Raw genomic sequence first — 17,357 nt, 5'->3', positions numbered from 1 at the left:
TTTTTAGTTCTTGAAACATTTATTGATGCTGTATGTTTATTATAAAGTCTTTTGTAGAAATGTATATATATATTAACTGTACATTCAAATAATATATTGAAAGAAGAATTGAGAATATGTTTTCATATTAGTTTAAATCAAATTGTAAAGAAGTTTATGCATATTCAAATTATATAAATAAATTAATTCATTAGAGTTAGTCAAATCAGAATAGCCTATCAATATTATGTAATGCCCAATTTCCATTGAATAATTTATTAAGTTTTATCATTTTTAAATTTTATTTTTAGATATTTTATCAATTAAAGCAGAAACCTTGTACATTTGCACTTGCAATTAGATTTATAATGGATATATATCACTAATATCATGATGTATCTTGATAATTCTTTGAAGATCATTCAACTTGCAATTTTTTATTAACATAAGTGATATATTTCATTATAAATCATTGCTAAAATTTTTGAATACTTGTTAATATATTAGGTACATATAAAAGTATCTACTATATTATATAATTTAAATATATCGCTATCGATTAGTAATAAAGAGATTACTCTTTACATCTATTTGCAAGGATATTTTAAAGCAGTAATTGATTTATACAAAAAATATTTTCTGCCAAATAATGTTTCAATTTTTTTCTAAGTTTTTTAGGCAATTTTGTATATAACAGTAATGTTGTTTGGGTCTTCCTTATATATTTGATTTCCGTATAAATTATGATATTTATGAATGCATGCTTTTATCCTTGTACATTATGATGTTATGTATATTTTATGTGAATTTTTAAATCAAGAATACCAAAATCTAATGATTGAAAATTATTTTAATCATTTTAAATCCACCAATTTAAATGTACATAATAATTCTCACAAAAATGTCGTGCAATACCAAAAAGTTTAATAATTATTTTTTATTTTAGCTGAATTTTTGAAATTTATGATTGAGAGTGCAATTATGTATAAGCAACAAAATTCTTTATTGGTGGAAAATGGGCAAAAATACTACAATTACGCACAACAGTGAAAGTGTAGATCAACATAATTCAATTTATTGTACATAACACATATACATAATTATTCATTTAGGGTACATACTATGTGTATGTATGCAGGAGCAAACTATGTACATTGTAAACATTTGCTATTATGGATAGGATACAGATAGTATTTTCTGCTGTCAATTCTTCAACTAAGACTGTGATTTTTAAATATACTAATGGCTAGGTAGATACAATACATATTGATTGAATATGATAAAATAAAAATAAAAGAGATATTCAAGACATATGCATTTTTAATGTTTCTATTCATTTTGTACAACAATAAATGGATTTGTTAATTGTGTTATTTAGTATGTACTAAATTTCAATTGTGTGATATAAGATATTTTAATCTTTTAATCTTTTAATTATAATATTAATATTTCAAAATTGTATGTCATGAGTTTTGTCAATTTTTCTTCCGTTTGAAATTATGAATATTTCCCGCCTTATTCATTTTGACACTATTTTAACCTAAACGACACTATTTTGATACTATTCGATCGGTTGTTGTGTCGTGCTGGTGTAAATAAACTAATAAAGGATATTCTATTTATTATTATTATTTAGATTTTTTTAATTACTCGTGATGTGTATAAATGTAAAAAGAATCAAGTGTGAGACATTAATATGAAATATTTAAGTATTTTTATATGAATCGAGAATTGGAAACAGTTGGGTAAAAACACATTTCATAATATTATTTCATTAAATAATTCATTTAAAAAACTGCTTTCATCTGTTATTAGTTGTAAAAATTGTTACTTTGGTAGACATTACACTTTTTTTACATTTTTAGTTTTACATTCTTAATATTTATTTTAATTTAGTTACCTGATCTATATATTTGTTTTTATATATTTTTACGCTTATTTCTAGATAAGTAAAATCTTTCTTTCTTTAAAGAAATTAATTACACAAAATGGAAATCATTGAACTTGTTTCGGATGATGAAGTATCAAAGGATAATACAAAAAGAAATAGAAGTTCCAAAATTGGCAATACTAATTGTATAAATTTTCAATGTTCTTCTGGAGTAGATATGAAATTAGCACCTTCTTTTGCATGTGCTTTTTATGGAGTAAATACAGAGAAAAAGAAAAAGCGAATGATATGTACAAAGTGTTTTAATGCTGCTTTAGAACACCAGAAGGTTTGATTTTTAAAATAATTGTTATTAATTGATATATTATTGTCAACAAATTTATTTGTACCATGATATTAATTTTATTAATTAATTTAGCAATTGGTCACAGCTTTTGTGGATCATAAGCCATTGTTGAACTGTGAATTTCCAGACCATACAATGGAAGTAGAAATTTCTGATAGTGATGATTCAGATGATGAGAAAAAAAAAGATACATGTGATGAGGGTAAGATATTATAATCAATTAAGTATATTTAAGATATTAATGTGATATTTGTGTTTTAGAAAAATATTTACCTGCAGAAATGCTTTTGGATGTAGATGAAATGTTGGACAGTACATTGAACAATATTGTTAAGAAGTATGACGTTGATTATCAAATTAAACAAGCTCATAACATACTAAAAGATCAATGGAATAAAATAGATGGTATATCATTATTTTATAAAGAATATTTTATATATATTTGTATGTATGATATTTCATATATGGTTGTATTAAATCAGATAATTTTTTTAAACAGAACAAAATGAAATTCTGGAAAAAAAAGTCAAAAATTTGATGCGTAATATGGATATATTACGTAATAGTTTATATGACGAATTCAGACCACAAATTGAAATGCTGCAAGAACTTCAAATTGATGATGGATACATGGATAACAATCTTTATCCATTAGTAGCAACAAAAAAAGTTACCCAAGTAAGAGTTCTTCCTTCTTCAGTTTTACAAGATAATCAACCAGAAGTTTTACCAATTGAACAAGATAATAAACAAATTGTGGTTCTGGATTTACCCCCAATTGGTCCAATAGTAAGAGCGCAAATAGAAGTTGATAGCATTGTATATATTATGAAGCATCCACTTATGCCATGGATTAAAGGAAAGGTTTGTAAATATATTTTCACTTGAACTTCATTCAAATAGTTTTGTATTTAATTTGCTCAAAATTTTATTTGCTGTTCATAGGTACAAAATGTACTTTCTAAAACTCCCTTGCATTGTCGTGTAAGATTATTACAAAAGAGATATAATTCTGTTGTTAAATCTGTTTCTGGCAAGCAAATTGCAGCTGCTGTAATTAGTCAAGTAATAATTCCAGTTAGTACGCGAGTAGTTGCAGTATTTAAAGATGTTTCATCTAGTAATCTTTATAGTGGAGTTATAGCTGAACAGCCAAAAGCCACGAATAAGTATAGGTATATTGAAATAGATGATATTTTAAATATATTAATAATATATAAATAATAGGTGAATAGAGTAATATCAAATCTATTATTTTCTTAGGTATTTAATATTTTTTGATGATGGATATGCCCAATATGTTGAGCACAAAGATATTTATTTAGTTGCCGAATTTTCTAATAAAGTTTGGGAAGATATACCTAATGAATCTCGTGATTTTGTTAAAAAATATATTGAAACATATCCCGAAAGACCAATGGTAAAACTACAAACAGGACAAGTAGTAAAAACGGAATGGAATGGTAAATGGTGGATTGCAAGAGTAGTTCAAGTTGATGCAAGTTTAGTACAAATGCATTTTGATGCTGATGGAAGAACAGAATGGATCTACAGAGGTTCTGCTAGATTAGGACCTTTATATCTCGAACTTTTAAAAGCTAATGCCAGACAACAAGGACATCATGCATCTGTTAATACGCCTAGTCGACATCGACTGCCTGCTATCTCTAATGTACATGAAGTATTTCACTCGTTCTACTTTTTATGTGCAGAATATAATTATCTAATGTGAAACTTGTAATGTAATATTACAGAAAAACAATTTACCTTATGTGGAATATACATCTAATCTGGAATCTGAGGAAGAAAGACTTTCTCAATTAGAAAAAGAACAGAATACAGTAAATGAAAGTACAAATGCATTATCAAATGTACCGCAACAATCACGTGCTGTTGCTAGAAAAAGTACGAGTAAAAAGCAAAATATTGTGGATTCAAGTCTCTATAATCCTACGACAGAAACAAAACCTTCTCACAGTATAGTTGTAAGTGTATTGAAAAAAGTAATTATAATTTCCATAAGGAAAAAGGAGATATATAGATAAGATTCAGAAATATATATTATTACTTTATTTTAGTACTATCAAACACAGAACAAGATTCAAACAAAGAAATTTGTTCCACATAATTGCGGCCCTCAATGCGTTCAGGGAATATCTTTTACACCTGATGACTTACGAGGTTATTCACCTCTTTCAATACCATTACTCTGTGGTTGGAATAGACAACTTTGTAAATACCCAAAAGGCAAAAAAATTACATTATATCAAGCTCCGTGTGGTGTTAGATTACGAAATATGGAAGAATTACATCAGTATCTTCGTAAAACAGGTAGTCCGATGTCAGTTGATCTATTTGACTTTGATTACTGGGTGCATTGTCTAGCAGAATTTGTTTTGGATAAATGCTTTATTAATATAAAGGTAAATAAAATCTTAAAATTATTGAAGTAATTAATACTCAATTAAAATTCTATAATTCAATTGTTCTTTTTTCAATTTGAAGGATCTCAGTTATGGTGTAGAAAATGTACCGATACCGTGTGTTAATGAATTAGACCACACACAACCAGATACCATTAGATATAGCACTCAAAGAGAACCAACAGAAGGAGTTAATCTTAATTTAGATCCAAATTTCTTGTGCAGCTGTGATTGTGAAGACGATTGCCAAGTATACTTTTTTTTTTATAGCAATTTAAATTATAAAATATTTAACTAAATTACTTTATAGGATAAAACAAAATGTCAATGTTGGCAATTAACAATACAAGGTGCCACTCTCGGAGGAAGAGTGCCAAATACATCTGTCGGTTACGTATATAAACGTTTACCAGAGCCTGTTACTACTGGAATTTATGAATGCAATTCTGGGTGTAAATGTGCTGTAAAAACTTGTTTGAATAGAGTAGTGCAACATCCATTAACGTTAAAATTACAAGTATTCAAAACAGCTCCTCGGGGCTGGGGTATACGATGTTTAAACGATATTCCTCTTGGATCTTTTATTTGTATATATGCTGGTAGATTACTTACAGAACAGGTAAAGAATTATAATAAGATCTAGCATAAATAGTATAAATTATTTTAAGGTACTAATTACTTTATCTCTTATTTCCAGGGAGCTAATGAAGGTGGTAAAAATTATGGAGATGAATATTTAGCAGAATTGGATTACGTAGAAGTAGTAGAAAGTATTAAAGAAGGATACGAAAGTGATGTTCTCGAACCAGAAATGCCATTATCTACTCCAGAAGATAAAAAGAAATCTATGACAAGTGATGATGAGGATAATTCAAAAACAAATGCAAATGATTCGGACGAAGATTTCAATATTAGCAAATACGTGAATTTCAATGTAGATTCTACAGAATCTTCTTCTATTAGGTAAGTAAAAAGGAATTAATTACGAATAAACAATATAGTCTATAGTAAAATAAATATAATGACATAGAAAGAGATTAAGAAAACGAAAACGAGATGATGTTAATCAAGATGGGTCTGAAGAAAATAGCGAAGATGGAAGTGCTACTAAGACCACAGAAAACATTACAAAGTCTTCCACTAACGAAAACCGTTCAAATGATCCAGATGCAATTACTATAAGTGATGAAGAAGAAAATAGAAGTGGTAGACGTGAACCAAGTAGATTTGATCCAACAGTGGAACCAACGCAAATAGAAAGACCAAAATTTAAATCAGTAAGAGATTTCTTTGGAGAAGACGAAGCTGTTTATATAATGGATGCTAAGACAACTGGAAATATCGGACGTTACTTGAATGTTAGATAAATTTTAATTGAAACTCTTTAAATAACCGAAATGCTTAAAAAAGAATTTGATATTTTTATTAATTTTTAATATAATTTTTCAGCATTCGTGTGATCCAAATGTTTTTGTACAAAATGTATTTGTAGACACACACGATGTAAGGTTTCCATGGGTAGCATTTTTTGCTTTAAATTACATAAGAGCAGGTCAGGAATTAACATGGAATTACAGTTACGATGTTGGAAGTATACCAGGTAAAGTTATCATATGTAAATGTGGCGCATCTAATTGTAGAGGTCGACTTTTATAATGTGAGAATAATTTATATAAAATTAATAAAATTTTATTAATAAACGAGACTTGGTTTTTTTTTCATAATATATAATATAGTTTATAATTACAAGTTGTATAAAATGTATGCAATAAAATATTTTTCTTATTATTAAAAGTTATTTTTAAACTGATTTAATGATTTTCTGTATTTATTATATTTATTAAAACATTACAAGTTACTTTACAAAATAAAGTAGACATAGGAAATCTAAAAATCAACTGTACTGTATTTTACAAATATAGTACTTTGACCTAAAATGTTATAATGCACTTTATATAAATATGAAGAAAATAAGATTTTAGCAAAAATATATATTTTATAACTATATATTATAACAATCTATATTTTTAATTGACATTTGATAAATAAATTTTGCTATATAAGAAGTCTTTTAATAATAATATGTGTGTACGTCTTTTCTGTTAATAATGTAAGTGATAATGAGTAATAAATAAATGATAAATGTAGGTTTAATAAAATACAACGATATACATAACAATGATGCACTGGCTTATTATTTTTGATTATTATACACCTTTAAAACTTCTTAAGACATGTTAGATAGTTAGTACCATAAAGATAGCTTTTCAATTTTCTCTTCTATAATTTATATATATTATTCTCGAAACTGAATTAAATTATGTAGTATATCTCAATTCAAGCATTCATTTCAATATATATTATAACTTCTCATCACATAAAGCTGTTTTAATAGGTAGTTGTAAAAAAATGTATAAAAAAAATTTATAACATTTCTAAATTAATAACAAATATTTAAAACATGATGTTGTTTCTTACAAATGTATCAAAATATCTTTTACTATATAATGTTACATGCTTTAAAAATAAATTTATTTCTATTGTTAGTTTGCAAAATAATCTGTATGATATACTATTTTAAAGCTGAAACTATATGTAGTTCAAATCTCTAAGAGTAACCATATAAAAGAATATGAGTTCATGATTATATGCTCCAGATGTGCAATATATTATTATAAAACTACATTTGTGTACCTATATCTTTTTTTTTTAATTTAAAGTGTATAAATATGATAGCCTAGTCATATGCAAAAAATTAAGACAAAGCAATAGTGATACTCCTATGAGGAACATTAAAATACTAAAATAACAAAATTATTGCTTTATGATTTGTTTGGCTTTGTGCTAGTGAAATTTAAGCAATTGTTTGATCTCATCTTTTTCAGCAGCATCTAAATAACTTGTTCCGTCTGGTGTTAATCCATCTGGTTTAGCTCCTTTTTCTAGCAGTAATTTTACGCAATTTGTATGCCCTTCCCAAATTGCTGCTAATAATGTTGTTATTCCATGTTTATCTGTAGCCTGTAAGTGAACAAATTTCCATGATTCTAATTCTCTAATTCATTTCTTACATCAAAAAGTACAACCAATAGATTATCATATATAATGCATAATAAAAAAAAAAGACATAAATTTTTTCTAGTATTTTTATGTTTGTGAGTTTCTCATATTGTTGTTTAATATTTATAATATACTTACATTTGCATTTGCACCCTTTTCCAAAAGGTATCTAACTACTTCACTTTGACCATAATCAGCTGCATAATGCAGGGGTGTCCTTCCGTCAATCATTTGATTAACATCAATATTCTACAAATAGAAATGCATTCAGACAATTTATTATGTGTCCATTTCTAGAAGATCAAGTATGAATGTGAAAATGAAATATAAATGATTTTTACAATCAGTTGATTTAATCAGTTGATAAGAATATTTTCGTATGTTCTGAGCTACATACAATGAATTCTATGAATTTAATACTAAAATTCCAAAAGCAATATCTTTTTACATATGACGTTTCCGATTAGCGGCAATCAAAGAAGCAACAGAAGAAAAAGATGATTTAATGTTTCGTATATTTGCCTTGTTCTCAACAATATCCCGCACTTGCTCCAAATCACCATTTTTTATTCCCCATACGAGCTCACTCATTTTCGTTGCAAGCTATTAGAGAAATTTTATATGTGACACACACAACTTCCCAAATATTCACGTTCACTCTAATCAGTTCACGTTCGTACTGACGTCCATTAAATTTGGTTAAACAGCGAATTTTGCTGGAACAATTTTTCCAGGCTGCCAACATGTGTTACAATAAAATGAAATTTTCCATAGTACCAACATCGAAGATGATATAATAAAATAACGATTTCTTGCGACGTGCTTTTCAATTAATTAACCGATTCTTATGTTATGGCTACAAAATATTAAAAATAAGTAACTATTGCTTAACTTTCAATTTACATCTATGCGTCGGATTCTCTCCAAGCGATTGTGCTCCAAAACAAAATTCTTTGATATTTCAAAACTTTTACTTCTTTGTTTTTAATGTAGGTGTAGTAATTTATCGTATGTAACTTCAATTTTATTTATTATAACTTATTTTTAATTTCTTCAATTGAAATTCGAATATAACTTCGGTAGTAATAAAAGTTTTCAATAGCACTTGGTAAAACACTTTTTTTCTTGCACAGTCGGAAAGTTTAACGAAAATTGTAATTGTATTGATTTAAAGGACCAGTGTATTGTATTTATTCGCTGTTGTAGGAAAAGTACAGGGTAAAGAGAGCACACGTATAAGAGTGAATTAAATAGATATTAATTTAATCACATATAATTACAGTCACACGTGTTTTTACATTACATACGCAGAACTTTCTACTTTTGGAAGAAGAGAGAAAAAGAAAGAATTAATTTTCTACGTGAAGATTACTGTTTGCAAAATGGAGCAACAAAACGGATGTAGGAGGAGTATCTAAATCTCGGTTTCCGGGACTAGGAGACTGAAGAGACTTAATATTTTCATATAGATATTACTTACACACATACACACACACGTATAATTTATCTATGTGATGTGTGTTTTGTAATTTTGTAGCAAGTTGCTCGAGTAAGTCCTGAATTTATATACAGTGGGTAATTTTAGTTTTACATTAAGCTGAGGTTGCGTTGAAGAGTAACAGGATGTTGCAGTGTACGACCTTTTTGTGATGAAACGGCGGGTTTTGTGTAAAAGCATTATTGTTTTTTTTTTTCGAATGCTTTACTTTTATCTGTTTCAGTTATCGAAATCATTGTCGATAAACAGATCTACGATTTTTACTTTTTAATCAACCGTTTAATCTAGCTTGCAAAGGTCATGGTCTGTATATTTTGTTGTTTTTTTCTTTTTTTTTTAATATCTTCCTTTCGATTTAGAGTTTAAGCCTTCGTTGGAGCCTCTTCCGGGGTTTTCTCGGTTTCTACGATTTCCGTGGGCGGTGGCAAGGTTGGAATTTCCGGATATTCGAGTTTTGCTCCTTCCTCGCATTCGAAGATGGGACAACAGTCAGGGAACAGGGCGGTCTTGTTAGTTTTGTCTGACAGTTTGCATTTCGGATTAGCCTTTGGGAGCGGTCCGCAGTCCTCGACGAGTTCAAAAAGACGACCGGAATTATCATCAGCTGGCACACAAGTAGAACGACCGCAGAATGGTGTCAGGTCCCAGGATTTCGTTGGTTCGATTGTGGCGCATCTTGTTGAAGCGAAGCACATACCGGGGAAATCTACAAAAAAATTAAACAAGACTGTATAAATATACGCTTGCATCTTAAAATTTCTATCTTCAGCAGTAGAAGAAAAAAATTTTGAATTTAATATAATTCTCACCGAAATATTATTATAACATGCGTATAAAATTTTCGCATGAAATTAAGTTATTCTAATTTAAGTGTTACTGTAGATAAGTGTACGAGTAATCAGATATCATAATACACTGGATAATGCAGGATTTTAAATTATATAAAATACATTACGTAAAAAAGATATCGGATTGATATTGCATTAATTAGAACACTAGATTACGTAACGGGATAATCTTATAAACAGTACAGTAAAACACATAATAGCCTTTCTTTTGCAGAGAGAAAGGAGTTCCTATCGCTTAATGTTGCTTTTTACCAGGAATAACAGGCATCTTGCAGATTTTAAAATCAAATTTTTTTATTGAACAAGAAACAGGAAACGATTAAAAATTAAACTTTCATAAAAAACGAAGTTTCTACTCAAATATTAAATTAGTTACATAATTCCTTAAAAACAAAAAAGAAAACTATGTATTCAACAAAATTTTTCTATAAAACAAGCAAAATTTTAAATGTATCCTGGATGAATCATTTTCACCAATTATGATGTAAAAGTAAAATTTCATGCTATATGAATCACCATTTATACAGTTGTGAGTTTTGCATCAATTCTATATATTATTTAATTACTTGCACACATGTAAAAGATATCGTTATTTTTTAACATAAGAATAGACACATTCATGCATAGTATCCCATTACAATGTGTTTCGACGGGTCGTACTTATTGTTAGATAACAAAGGAGTTCCATTGGTAACGATTCGGCTAGAAACTTCAAGGAGAAACACTTTCACTGTCACACTATGTTACCACTTGTGTAATTATCGTAAACTCAGTAAGACGATTGCTAAACTTCGTTTCTTTTTCTTTTTTCTTATTTTAGAGTTTCCTGAATTTAACAATGGAAGTGAGTCGCTTGAAATAATTAGAAGATGATCTGACAGAAAAGTTTTTATCACTTGGGAAGATAACATAATACATGAAAACTTTAACATATAAGCTGGACGATTGGGGTAATTGTAAAGATCTAATAATTCAAAAGTTGTTTAACTATCTGCTACAGGTAAAATACAAGGTAAAATATAAACGTATTTGTATATGAAAATGAGTTTCAGAACATAGTGAGAAAGATGAAAAAGGAGAAGAATGTCGCTTGTTACTTTCTGTTTATCTGAATAATGGCGTGTCTGTTACCGTTTTCTCGATACCAGTTTCGTCATGTCGGAAGCTTAAAACGATGGGCGTTCACGCCAACGCTAACAATGTCATGGTATATGGGACCAGTTCTTACGGGACTATAAGAAAATGATTCGAGAATTTTTATTCCAAATTGAATGTTCAATCCGAAATCAATGAAACGTGATATCGATGAAATACAGATGTTGAAAAGTTCTCGTCTTTGTTTAGAAAATTAACTAATTTAGAAAATTTAGAAGATTTATTTAGAAAATTAACTAATTAACTAGTCATAAAACAAAGCAATATTTTCATGTAAGTAAAATATAAGTCTATCTCAACGACTCGATTGCTAATAATTAATGTAGATCTTACTTAATCTATGAATCATCGATGATGAATTTGAATTTCCGTGTACAATTGCAAACTGTACAATTGTTGTGAAACTAAAGTAAGTATAAGTGAACAGTTTCACTTTCCTTTCTACATATAACATACTTGGTATAAAAAAAAATTCTATCGAATGTGATTTACGCTAATTGATAGATTGAAGAGCATACCGTTTATATATGCCAACTGAGAAAATTCTGGAAAGGAGAAAGGTATGATGAAGTTTATTCCATGGTTCGCTGTGTAATTTTATTAATAACGTAGAAATCATCGAAGATGAAGGAAACCTTAATCTGATTTCAGTTATCTGATAAAAGGCAACAATTACGATCGTTAAACCGATTCGACTCGCAATTTTTTATTATCATCGTCGAGTTACGTGTATTTATCTGAAAGTAGTTACAACACAAAACCAGGACACAAATTAATTTGTAATTTTTCACAGAAAGATCGATGTTTCCATCGTTTCCGAAGCGAGTCACTTAAGAAAACGGCGTGAAGAATGATTTATAGTGGACAGTTTTAGACTTTCACCGACATTAAGATTCACCTGCCTGCAAGAGAGTCGACTTTCATGCTTGTAGGTGTAATATTACGTCTACTCACTTTGTTTTTTTTTTTTTTTCACCGCGGTCAGTCACGCTTCCGTTTCTCTGTTTAACGCTTTACATGGTTTGTGGATCATCAGTGATCCATGATATTGAAATAGAATTTTCATTGGACAGATAAAGATGTTCTCTGCTATATTTAAGTGAAATAGATGCGCGAAAAGATCAATGTGTATTACATTAAAATATTTAGTCAGAGAACCACTTAATATTAAGATCTCTAATCAATTTATTTCGAAATGACAGTTTTTTTTTTTATTGTATTTACTAATTATTTAAAATCAAACACGTTTCTTCAAGCTCACAATATAACAGTCTCACGTCTCGCTTATTACTTTCAGCAATATTAATTAGAATATTACTATTACTAGAATATTAATTAGAATATTACTATTACTAGAATACTATTACTAGAATATTAAATAGAAGCTTGAGGTAGAGATAATTATACCTCCTGCTATTTACTTGTCAAATTAACAAACCTATGGCCTGCCACACGTTTCAATGAACGTGCGATATTCCCGCGTAATGACACGTTATTCGTTGTGTGGTTAGTCAGTGATGCATATCCTGTTTAGAAAATTAGTCGATGGTCACAGATTGGCGAATTGCACGCCGCGGGAATAATTGGAGAGTAACGAAAGTCTCGAAGCTAAGGGGGAACAACGAAGTATAGCATCAGCTTCTTTCTTTACAAATTTTCATTCGGGCCTCGCTCTCGTCGCCGATGGCCCAACCCAGAACCTACTTTCTGTAATCATCCTGTTTCAAAACGGGTACACCCGAACCGATGTTCGTGACTGTGGAACTTGGCTTCACGTGGGAACACGTGGCAACTGCGCCTAAATGGACATTACTTCTGTTTTTTTTTTATTATTATTATTATCAATCGTTCATTATCTCTTTATATCTCAATATAGTTAATCTAACGCGCACAGTGACGTTTGGTATTTGCACGAATTTGTAAATACGCTCCTAAAGTTTGTTCACCGAAAAGTATTGTATTAATATATTCTTTCTCTATTTGGGAAATTCATTATGCAGTATAGTATTAGTGAAAGAAATTTTCTATCTCGGGTAATTATTTATAGTTCACAATTCTGGTCCCTTTTGCAGATTACAAATTTTCGTTCGTACAGTTCTCTTGTGTCATTCCCGTGTATCAGTGAATCAGCCGTGCGTAAAGTGTTCGTTCGATTGTGAAACGACGTGAGCAATCGATGAACCTATTTTCGATCGAAAATTTCGCAACTTTACGTAATCTCATTATCCTTATTTCGACAGGCTACAAATAGAATGTCCTTAATCTATTATACATAAATGTACGACACCATGTTCGGTGGCGTTTTGCCGCCAGCGATTCGTCAGTAATTCGATTATTCATCGGTATCCAGGTCTGGAGCGGAAAAAATACGGAGTAACCAGGCCAACGGTGTGTGAATCAACAAGGCGCGATCTCCGGATTGTTTTTAGATCATTTTCAACGATATCTAACTGTAAATTACTGGAACGGATCGGCAACTGAGGAAAAACCAAGGACTGAGTTCTGCATCATTGATGATTATCGGCGATATATGGCCGAGTCTCGTAACTTCACGGAGGATTTCCATACGATAAATGCTGCTAACTTGCTTCCTACACTGATTTCCACGAACATTGTGTTCTTGAAACGTCGTCATTGTGATTGTGTATGTCTTATGTTCACCTAGTTACACGCTGCTAATGTCTCCCCTTTCGTAGAACAACAATTTGCCCTTCATACTTGGACAATTGACTTTATAATTTTTTTGGTCGAACTGGAAACTTTAAAACGGTAAGTGGGAGGTAGCGATTAATTTATACAAGTTTTTGTCAACAGTAATAACTTTATTTTCAAAACGAAGCAATTTAATACTAAATTGATTTCAGAATTCAAAAAAAACGACATTTTGCTCAAGCGAGAGAATTTTAGAATTGAGATTCGTTTTCGTAGAAGGTGTTTCACCTTGAAATCACACTTTTCCGAACTCCATATAAAGTGGAAACGAGAAAACGAAATGAGTCAGGTTGGCGGGATCGATCGTAGAAGAAGAAACAAGTCCTCGTACCACGAAGACTTTCACGCGGTGCCACCGTTTCCTAGTCTTCTGTTCGCGTACGCTTCTATTCGTTTAAATTGTTATGCGACAGGATTTACGAATCGACGAACACGTCTCTCTTCATGAGCAATTGTCTTCTTAGTTTTTAAACGAGAAAGATATATCTATCTCTGTTTTTCTTTTTTTTTTATTGTTGGAAACGTATCATACTATGGTGAATAATGCGAGAGGACAAAATAACGACAATGCTAGAGTGAGAACAGCAGGGTCTCAAGGACCACGTTTTTTGGTTGTAAGTGAAAAGTCGAGGGAGCAGGAATCGTCAAATGCAACTATGATTTATGTATTTCTGTAAACTTGTTGGAATGGTCGTTTCATTTTCAATTTTGAAAATGGTTTTCCAAGGTTGAACAATTGTCAATTCGAAGCAAAGAAAGCGTTGAACGATTAACAAAGTAGTTATGTATGTTTACATGATTTTCGATCATTTCTTCTGTTAATTTATTTTTCTAATATTGATTGATGAAATGTATTTTTTAGATATTTTCCAAGTGGATTCAGTTGGAAATCATTCTAATTTCATGATATATACGTACCGGGTCATTCTGATATAATTTTTAAGTAAAAATAACATTGATATGATAACGTGATTGAATGCATATACAAAAGAAAGAAAGAAATTTACTAATCGTAATTATTTGATTCAACAAAGATGCAATAGTTTTGGTGTATTTTAAGTTCTAAACTATATTTTATTATATTTCAAAAAAGGATAGTATTGATAATTTTAGAGTAAAAGATTTGTTTAAATATTCTTAGAAATTTAAAGCTATCTCACAATCTTAGTTCAAATTAATGATCAAATCCAACCTTTCCTAAACTCTCGATATTACTTCTTATTTCTATATCCATGAGGAAAATTTATATTAGACTAAAAAATGAAATATTTCAAATGACGAATTTCATCATTTCATGCTCAAATAAAATAAATTTCAGACGTTGGAAATTTTAAAGAACGAAGAAAAGAAAAAGGATAGAAAGACTCACCGCGAAGAACGTCAGCAGGTATGAGTCTTCTAAACGTTTTTGGACGTTCTTCCTCCTTCTTCTCTTCGGCGGCGAAAACGATCGCTGCGACAAGCAACAAGATCGGGGCGAACTTCATGATCTCGATGATTGCACGGGCAGAGAAAGAGAAAGAGAGAGGAGAGAGCAGGCCCAGCGTACCTCTGAAGAGGAAAGGGAAAAAAAAGATCTTCGTGTACTCTGATTAAGACTGGTTGGGCCCGATTCTCGTGTCGACATTTTATAGCTGTTCATGGGGCGGGGTCCTGTCGTCCCCACCAAACATTTATGGTCTCTCACCTCTTGAATCACCAGTCACCAAAGAATCGTTCACGTCCTCCGATGTTCGATCGTGTGAGCTCCTCGTTCCTCGACAACGGACGGGCATGCACACCTGATCGGTACATAAAATGTGCATGACGATACACACACATATTCCACTTTCACGCTATCAAAATATGTGGAATCGAATCAAATTCACGACCAATGCATTCCACTTGAAAGCGATACATACGACAAAGTGGGTTATTTATTTAGTTTACGGAATCTCTCATTACTTCTTTTTTCTTTTTTCTTTTTTTTTTGGTTTTGTTGTTACAAGTTATTTTAATCGTTAGTTAGCGACGATCTTCAAGAAATTCTTTAATTAATTTAATTAATTAATAGAGAGTATTCGCCGAGGTATTCGTACTCTGTTAATTAGTGGTTTTGTATGATTAATATCTCTTTAGGAGAATAAAGATCTAACTAAGATACGTCGTGTATTAGTTAAGTCTTTCACTGGTATAAATATTATGAAGAAATAACGATGTGATGTACGAAGAATCTAATTAATTTAACGAACGTATCCCAGGATAAAGAATCTATTGTACTTTCAACAGATCGTCGATAGCTAATGTATTAATCAATGCTCAATGAATATCTCCAGCGTCCAAGTTTTTCCTCATAATTTCAGCACTAGGCTGGATCGAAGTAAAAGTTTATATGAATTCAATATTTCGTGACTAAGTGTATTATATTTCCAGTCCAGCGAGCATCAATGCATTTTACAATGTTGGACAAAAGAGACTAACGACTTGTTCGTGAACGGGTCACGTGTCGCGAAATCGTCATTGTACTCGGGGAGAGGGGAAAAAAAAAAGAGGCTGGGTCAGCCCCGTTCTCCTTTCGTTCGCCGGTTTCGTTGTTCTTCTACGCGCGATGCGCTCTCTTGGAGGCTGAAACAGTCGAATCTTTCACAAAACATCGCTTACCACATCACGAGCTGGTCATTACAAAAACCTGTAAAAGCGTATCGTATACTTATTAGACGGTAATTGCCGAGCCATTAAGATGCACGCGCGCATCCTACGTTTCGTAGGGTTGATGCAGAAATTTTGACGGCGCTGCTTCGTGCCCGTTAAAGCTACGGTTCTTTTTCTCAACTAACTTTCGCTGTTTCATTAAAGTGTATCTCGTGCGGCCAATTAAAGAAGCGGTGCTCTCTCGAGAATACCACCGGTAAGAAGGAAACAACAATAACGGGCCATAGAGAGTCTCTTCCGGGCCATTTGAGCCAACGAGTAGGAAGCTAATCGAGACTACTACGTATTCTACAGTTAATAATATTTACGTAATGTGTTGTAAAAGTTACGATCTTAAGAGAAACGGGGTTAATAGTATTTTTGACGTTCCGCAGTTATCACGAGCCTGGTCATTATCGAGTGAAGATTCGTTAATAACCACGCAGTCACATTTTATCGGCCCCCTCTGCTTAATTAACAAGATGAAATGGCAAACAGGATGATCGCGCAGTAAAATCGTGCAACATCACGCGAGGAAAGTAAAGAAGAAAGGGAAAGTTGCCCACTGGCATCGTTCTTCCGAGTGAAGAGACTGTAACCTTCTGAATCACCGATCTCGGAACAAGTTCGTGGTATTTCAAGCGTTGGAGATCGTGTCTTCTGCAGGTAGGTCTGAACATGTTCAGATTTATATAGAAATACAACCGACACGTATTTCTTCCTTCAGAATGATTTTCGACGACGTCGGCACAACGTAAACAACATCATTGCAAGA

The 17,357-nt window shown here is 31.1% G+C and overlaps 3 protein-coding genes and 1 long non-coding RNA gene across 5 annotated transcripts; 2 read left to right on the top strand and 2 right to left on the bottom strand.

Moving 5' to 3' along the window:
- The first annotated feature begins 110 nt into the window (after positions 1-110).
- LOC122531369 (histone-lysine N-methyltransferase eggless) lies at positions 111-6,342 on the top strand. Of its 2 annotated transcripts, none has more exons than XM_043659217.1 (14): positions 111-1,724; positions 1,925-2,198; positions 2,289-2,418; positions 2,478-2,621; positions 2,716-3,080; positions 3,162-3,391; positions 3,480-3,888; positions 3,971-4,201; positions 4,295-4,639; positions 4,722-4,889; positions 4,950-5,258; positions 5,337-5,602; positions 5,670-5,997; positions 6,089-6,342. In XM_043659217.1, the coding sequence occupies exons 2-14, from the start codon at positions 1,968-1,970 to the stop codon at positions 6,293-6,295; spliced, it is 3,363 nt and encodes a 1,120-aa protein (XP_043515152.1). In that variant the 5' UTR covers positions 111-1,724; positions 1,925-1,967; the 3' UTR covers positions 6,296-6,342. The 2 variants fall into 2 exon arrangements, with proteins under 2 accessions (XP_043515152.1, XP_043515153.1); XM_043659218.1 differs by having other exon boundaries at positions 1,681-1,719.
- Positions 6,343-6,808: 466 nt separating this feature from the next.
- On the bottom strand, positions 6,809-8,448 carry LOC122531381 (myotrophin-like). The gene is made up of 3 exons (XM_043659246.1): positions 8,222-8,448; positions 7,838-7,948; positions 6,809-7,660 (listed from the first exon to the last, which is right to left on the bottom strand). Exons 1-3 carry the CDS (start codon positions 8,288-8,290, stop codon positions 7,484-7,486), a joined length of 357 nt encoding a protein of 118 aa, XP_043515181.1. The 5' UTR covers positions 8,291-8,448; the 3' UTR covers positions 6,809-7,483.
- Positions 8,449-8,941: 493 nt separating this feature from the next.
- Positions 8,942-15,531, bottom strand: LOC122531380. Its single transcript, XM_043659245.1, has 2 exons — positions 15,282-15,531; positions 8,942-9,903 (listed from the first exon to the last, which is right to left on the bottom strand). Exons 1-2 carry the CDS (start codon positions 15,397-15,399, stop codon positions 9,560-9,562), a joined length of 462 nt encoding a protein of 153 aa, XP_043515180.1. The 5' UTR covers positions 15,400-15,531; the 3' UTR covers positions 8,942-9,559.
- Positions 11,544-13,860, top strand: LOC122531382. Its single transcript, XR_006307259.1, has 4 exons — positions 11,544-11,609; positions 11,705-11,760; positions 11,994-12,128; positions 13,551-13,860. It is a non-coding gene; the product is annotated as an uncharacterized LOC122531382 (long non-coding RNA).
- Positions 15,532-17,357: the final 1,826 nt, after the last annotated feature.

Source organism: Frieseomelitta varia, unplaced genomic scaffold (genome assembly GCF_011392965.1).
Source record: "Frieseomelitta varia isolate USP_RPSP 00005682 unplaced genomic scaffold, Fvar_1.2 scaffold_396, whole genome shotgun sequence".
In the NCBI taxonomy this organism is placed as follows: domain Eukaryota; kingdom Metazoa; phylum Arthropoda; class Insecta; order Hymenoptera; family Apidae; genus Frieseomelitta; species Frieseomelitta varia.
This window is presented reverse-complemented; position numbering and strand designations above follow the sequence as displayed.

What these genes read in the sequence shown, in the direction of transcription:
- LOC122531369 (XM_043659217.1), top strand. Translation starts at nt 1,968, where the DNA reads ATGGAAATCATTGAACTTGTTTCGGATGATGAAGTATCAAAGGATAAT. An exon ending in GTAGATTACTTACAGAACAG is followed by an intron (nt 5,259 to 5,336) that starts GTAAAGAATTAT and finishes TCTTATTTCCAG; the next exon opens with GGAGCTAATGAAGGTGGTAA. An exon ending in ATATCGGACGTTACTTGAAT is followed by an intron (nt 5,998 to 6,088) that starts GTTAGATAAATT and finishes ATAATTTTTCAG; the next exon opens with CATTCGTGTGATCCAAATGT.
- LOC122531380 (XM_043659245.1), bottom strand. Translation starts at nt 15,399, where the DNA reads ATGAAGTTCGCCCCGATCTTGTTGCTTGTCGCAGCGATCGTTTTCGCC. An exon ending in ACCTGCTGACGTTCTTCGCG is followed by an intron (nt 9,904 to 15,281) that starts GTGAGTCTTTCT and finishes ATTTTTTTGTAG; the next exon opens with ATTTCCCCGGTATGTGCTTC.
- LOC122531381 (XM_043659246.1), bottom strand. Translation starts at nt 8,290, where the DNA reads ATGAGTGAGCTCGTATGGGGAATAAAAAATGGTGATTTGGAGCAAGTG. An exon ending in GGGATATTGTTGAGAACAAG is followed by an intron (nt 7,949 to 8,221) that starts GCAAATATACGA and finishes TTCTATTTGTAG; the next exon opens with AATATTGATGTTAATCAAAT. An exon ending in AAAAGGGTGCAAATGCAAAT is followed by an intron (nt 7,661 to 7,837) that starts GTAAGTATATTA and finishes GTTCACTTACAG; the next exon opens with GCTACAGATAAACATGGAAT.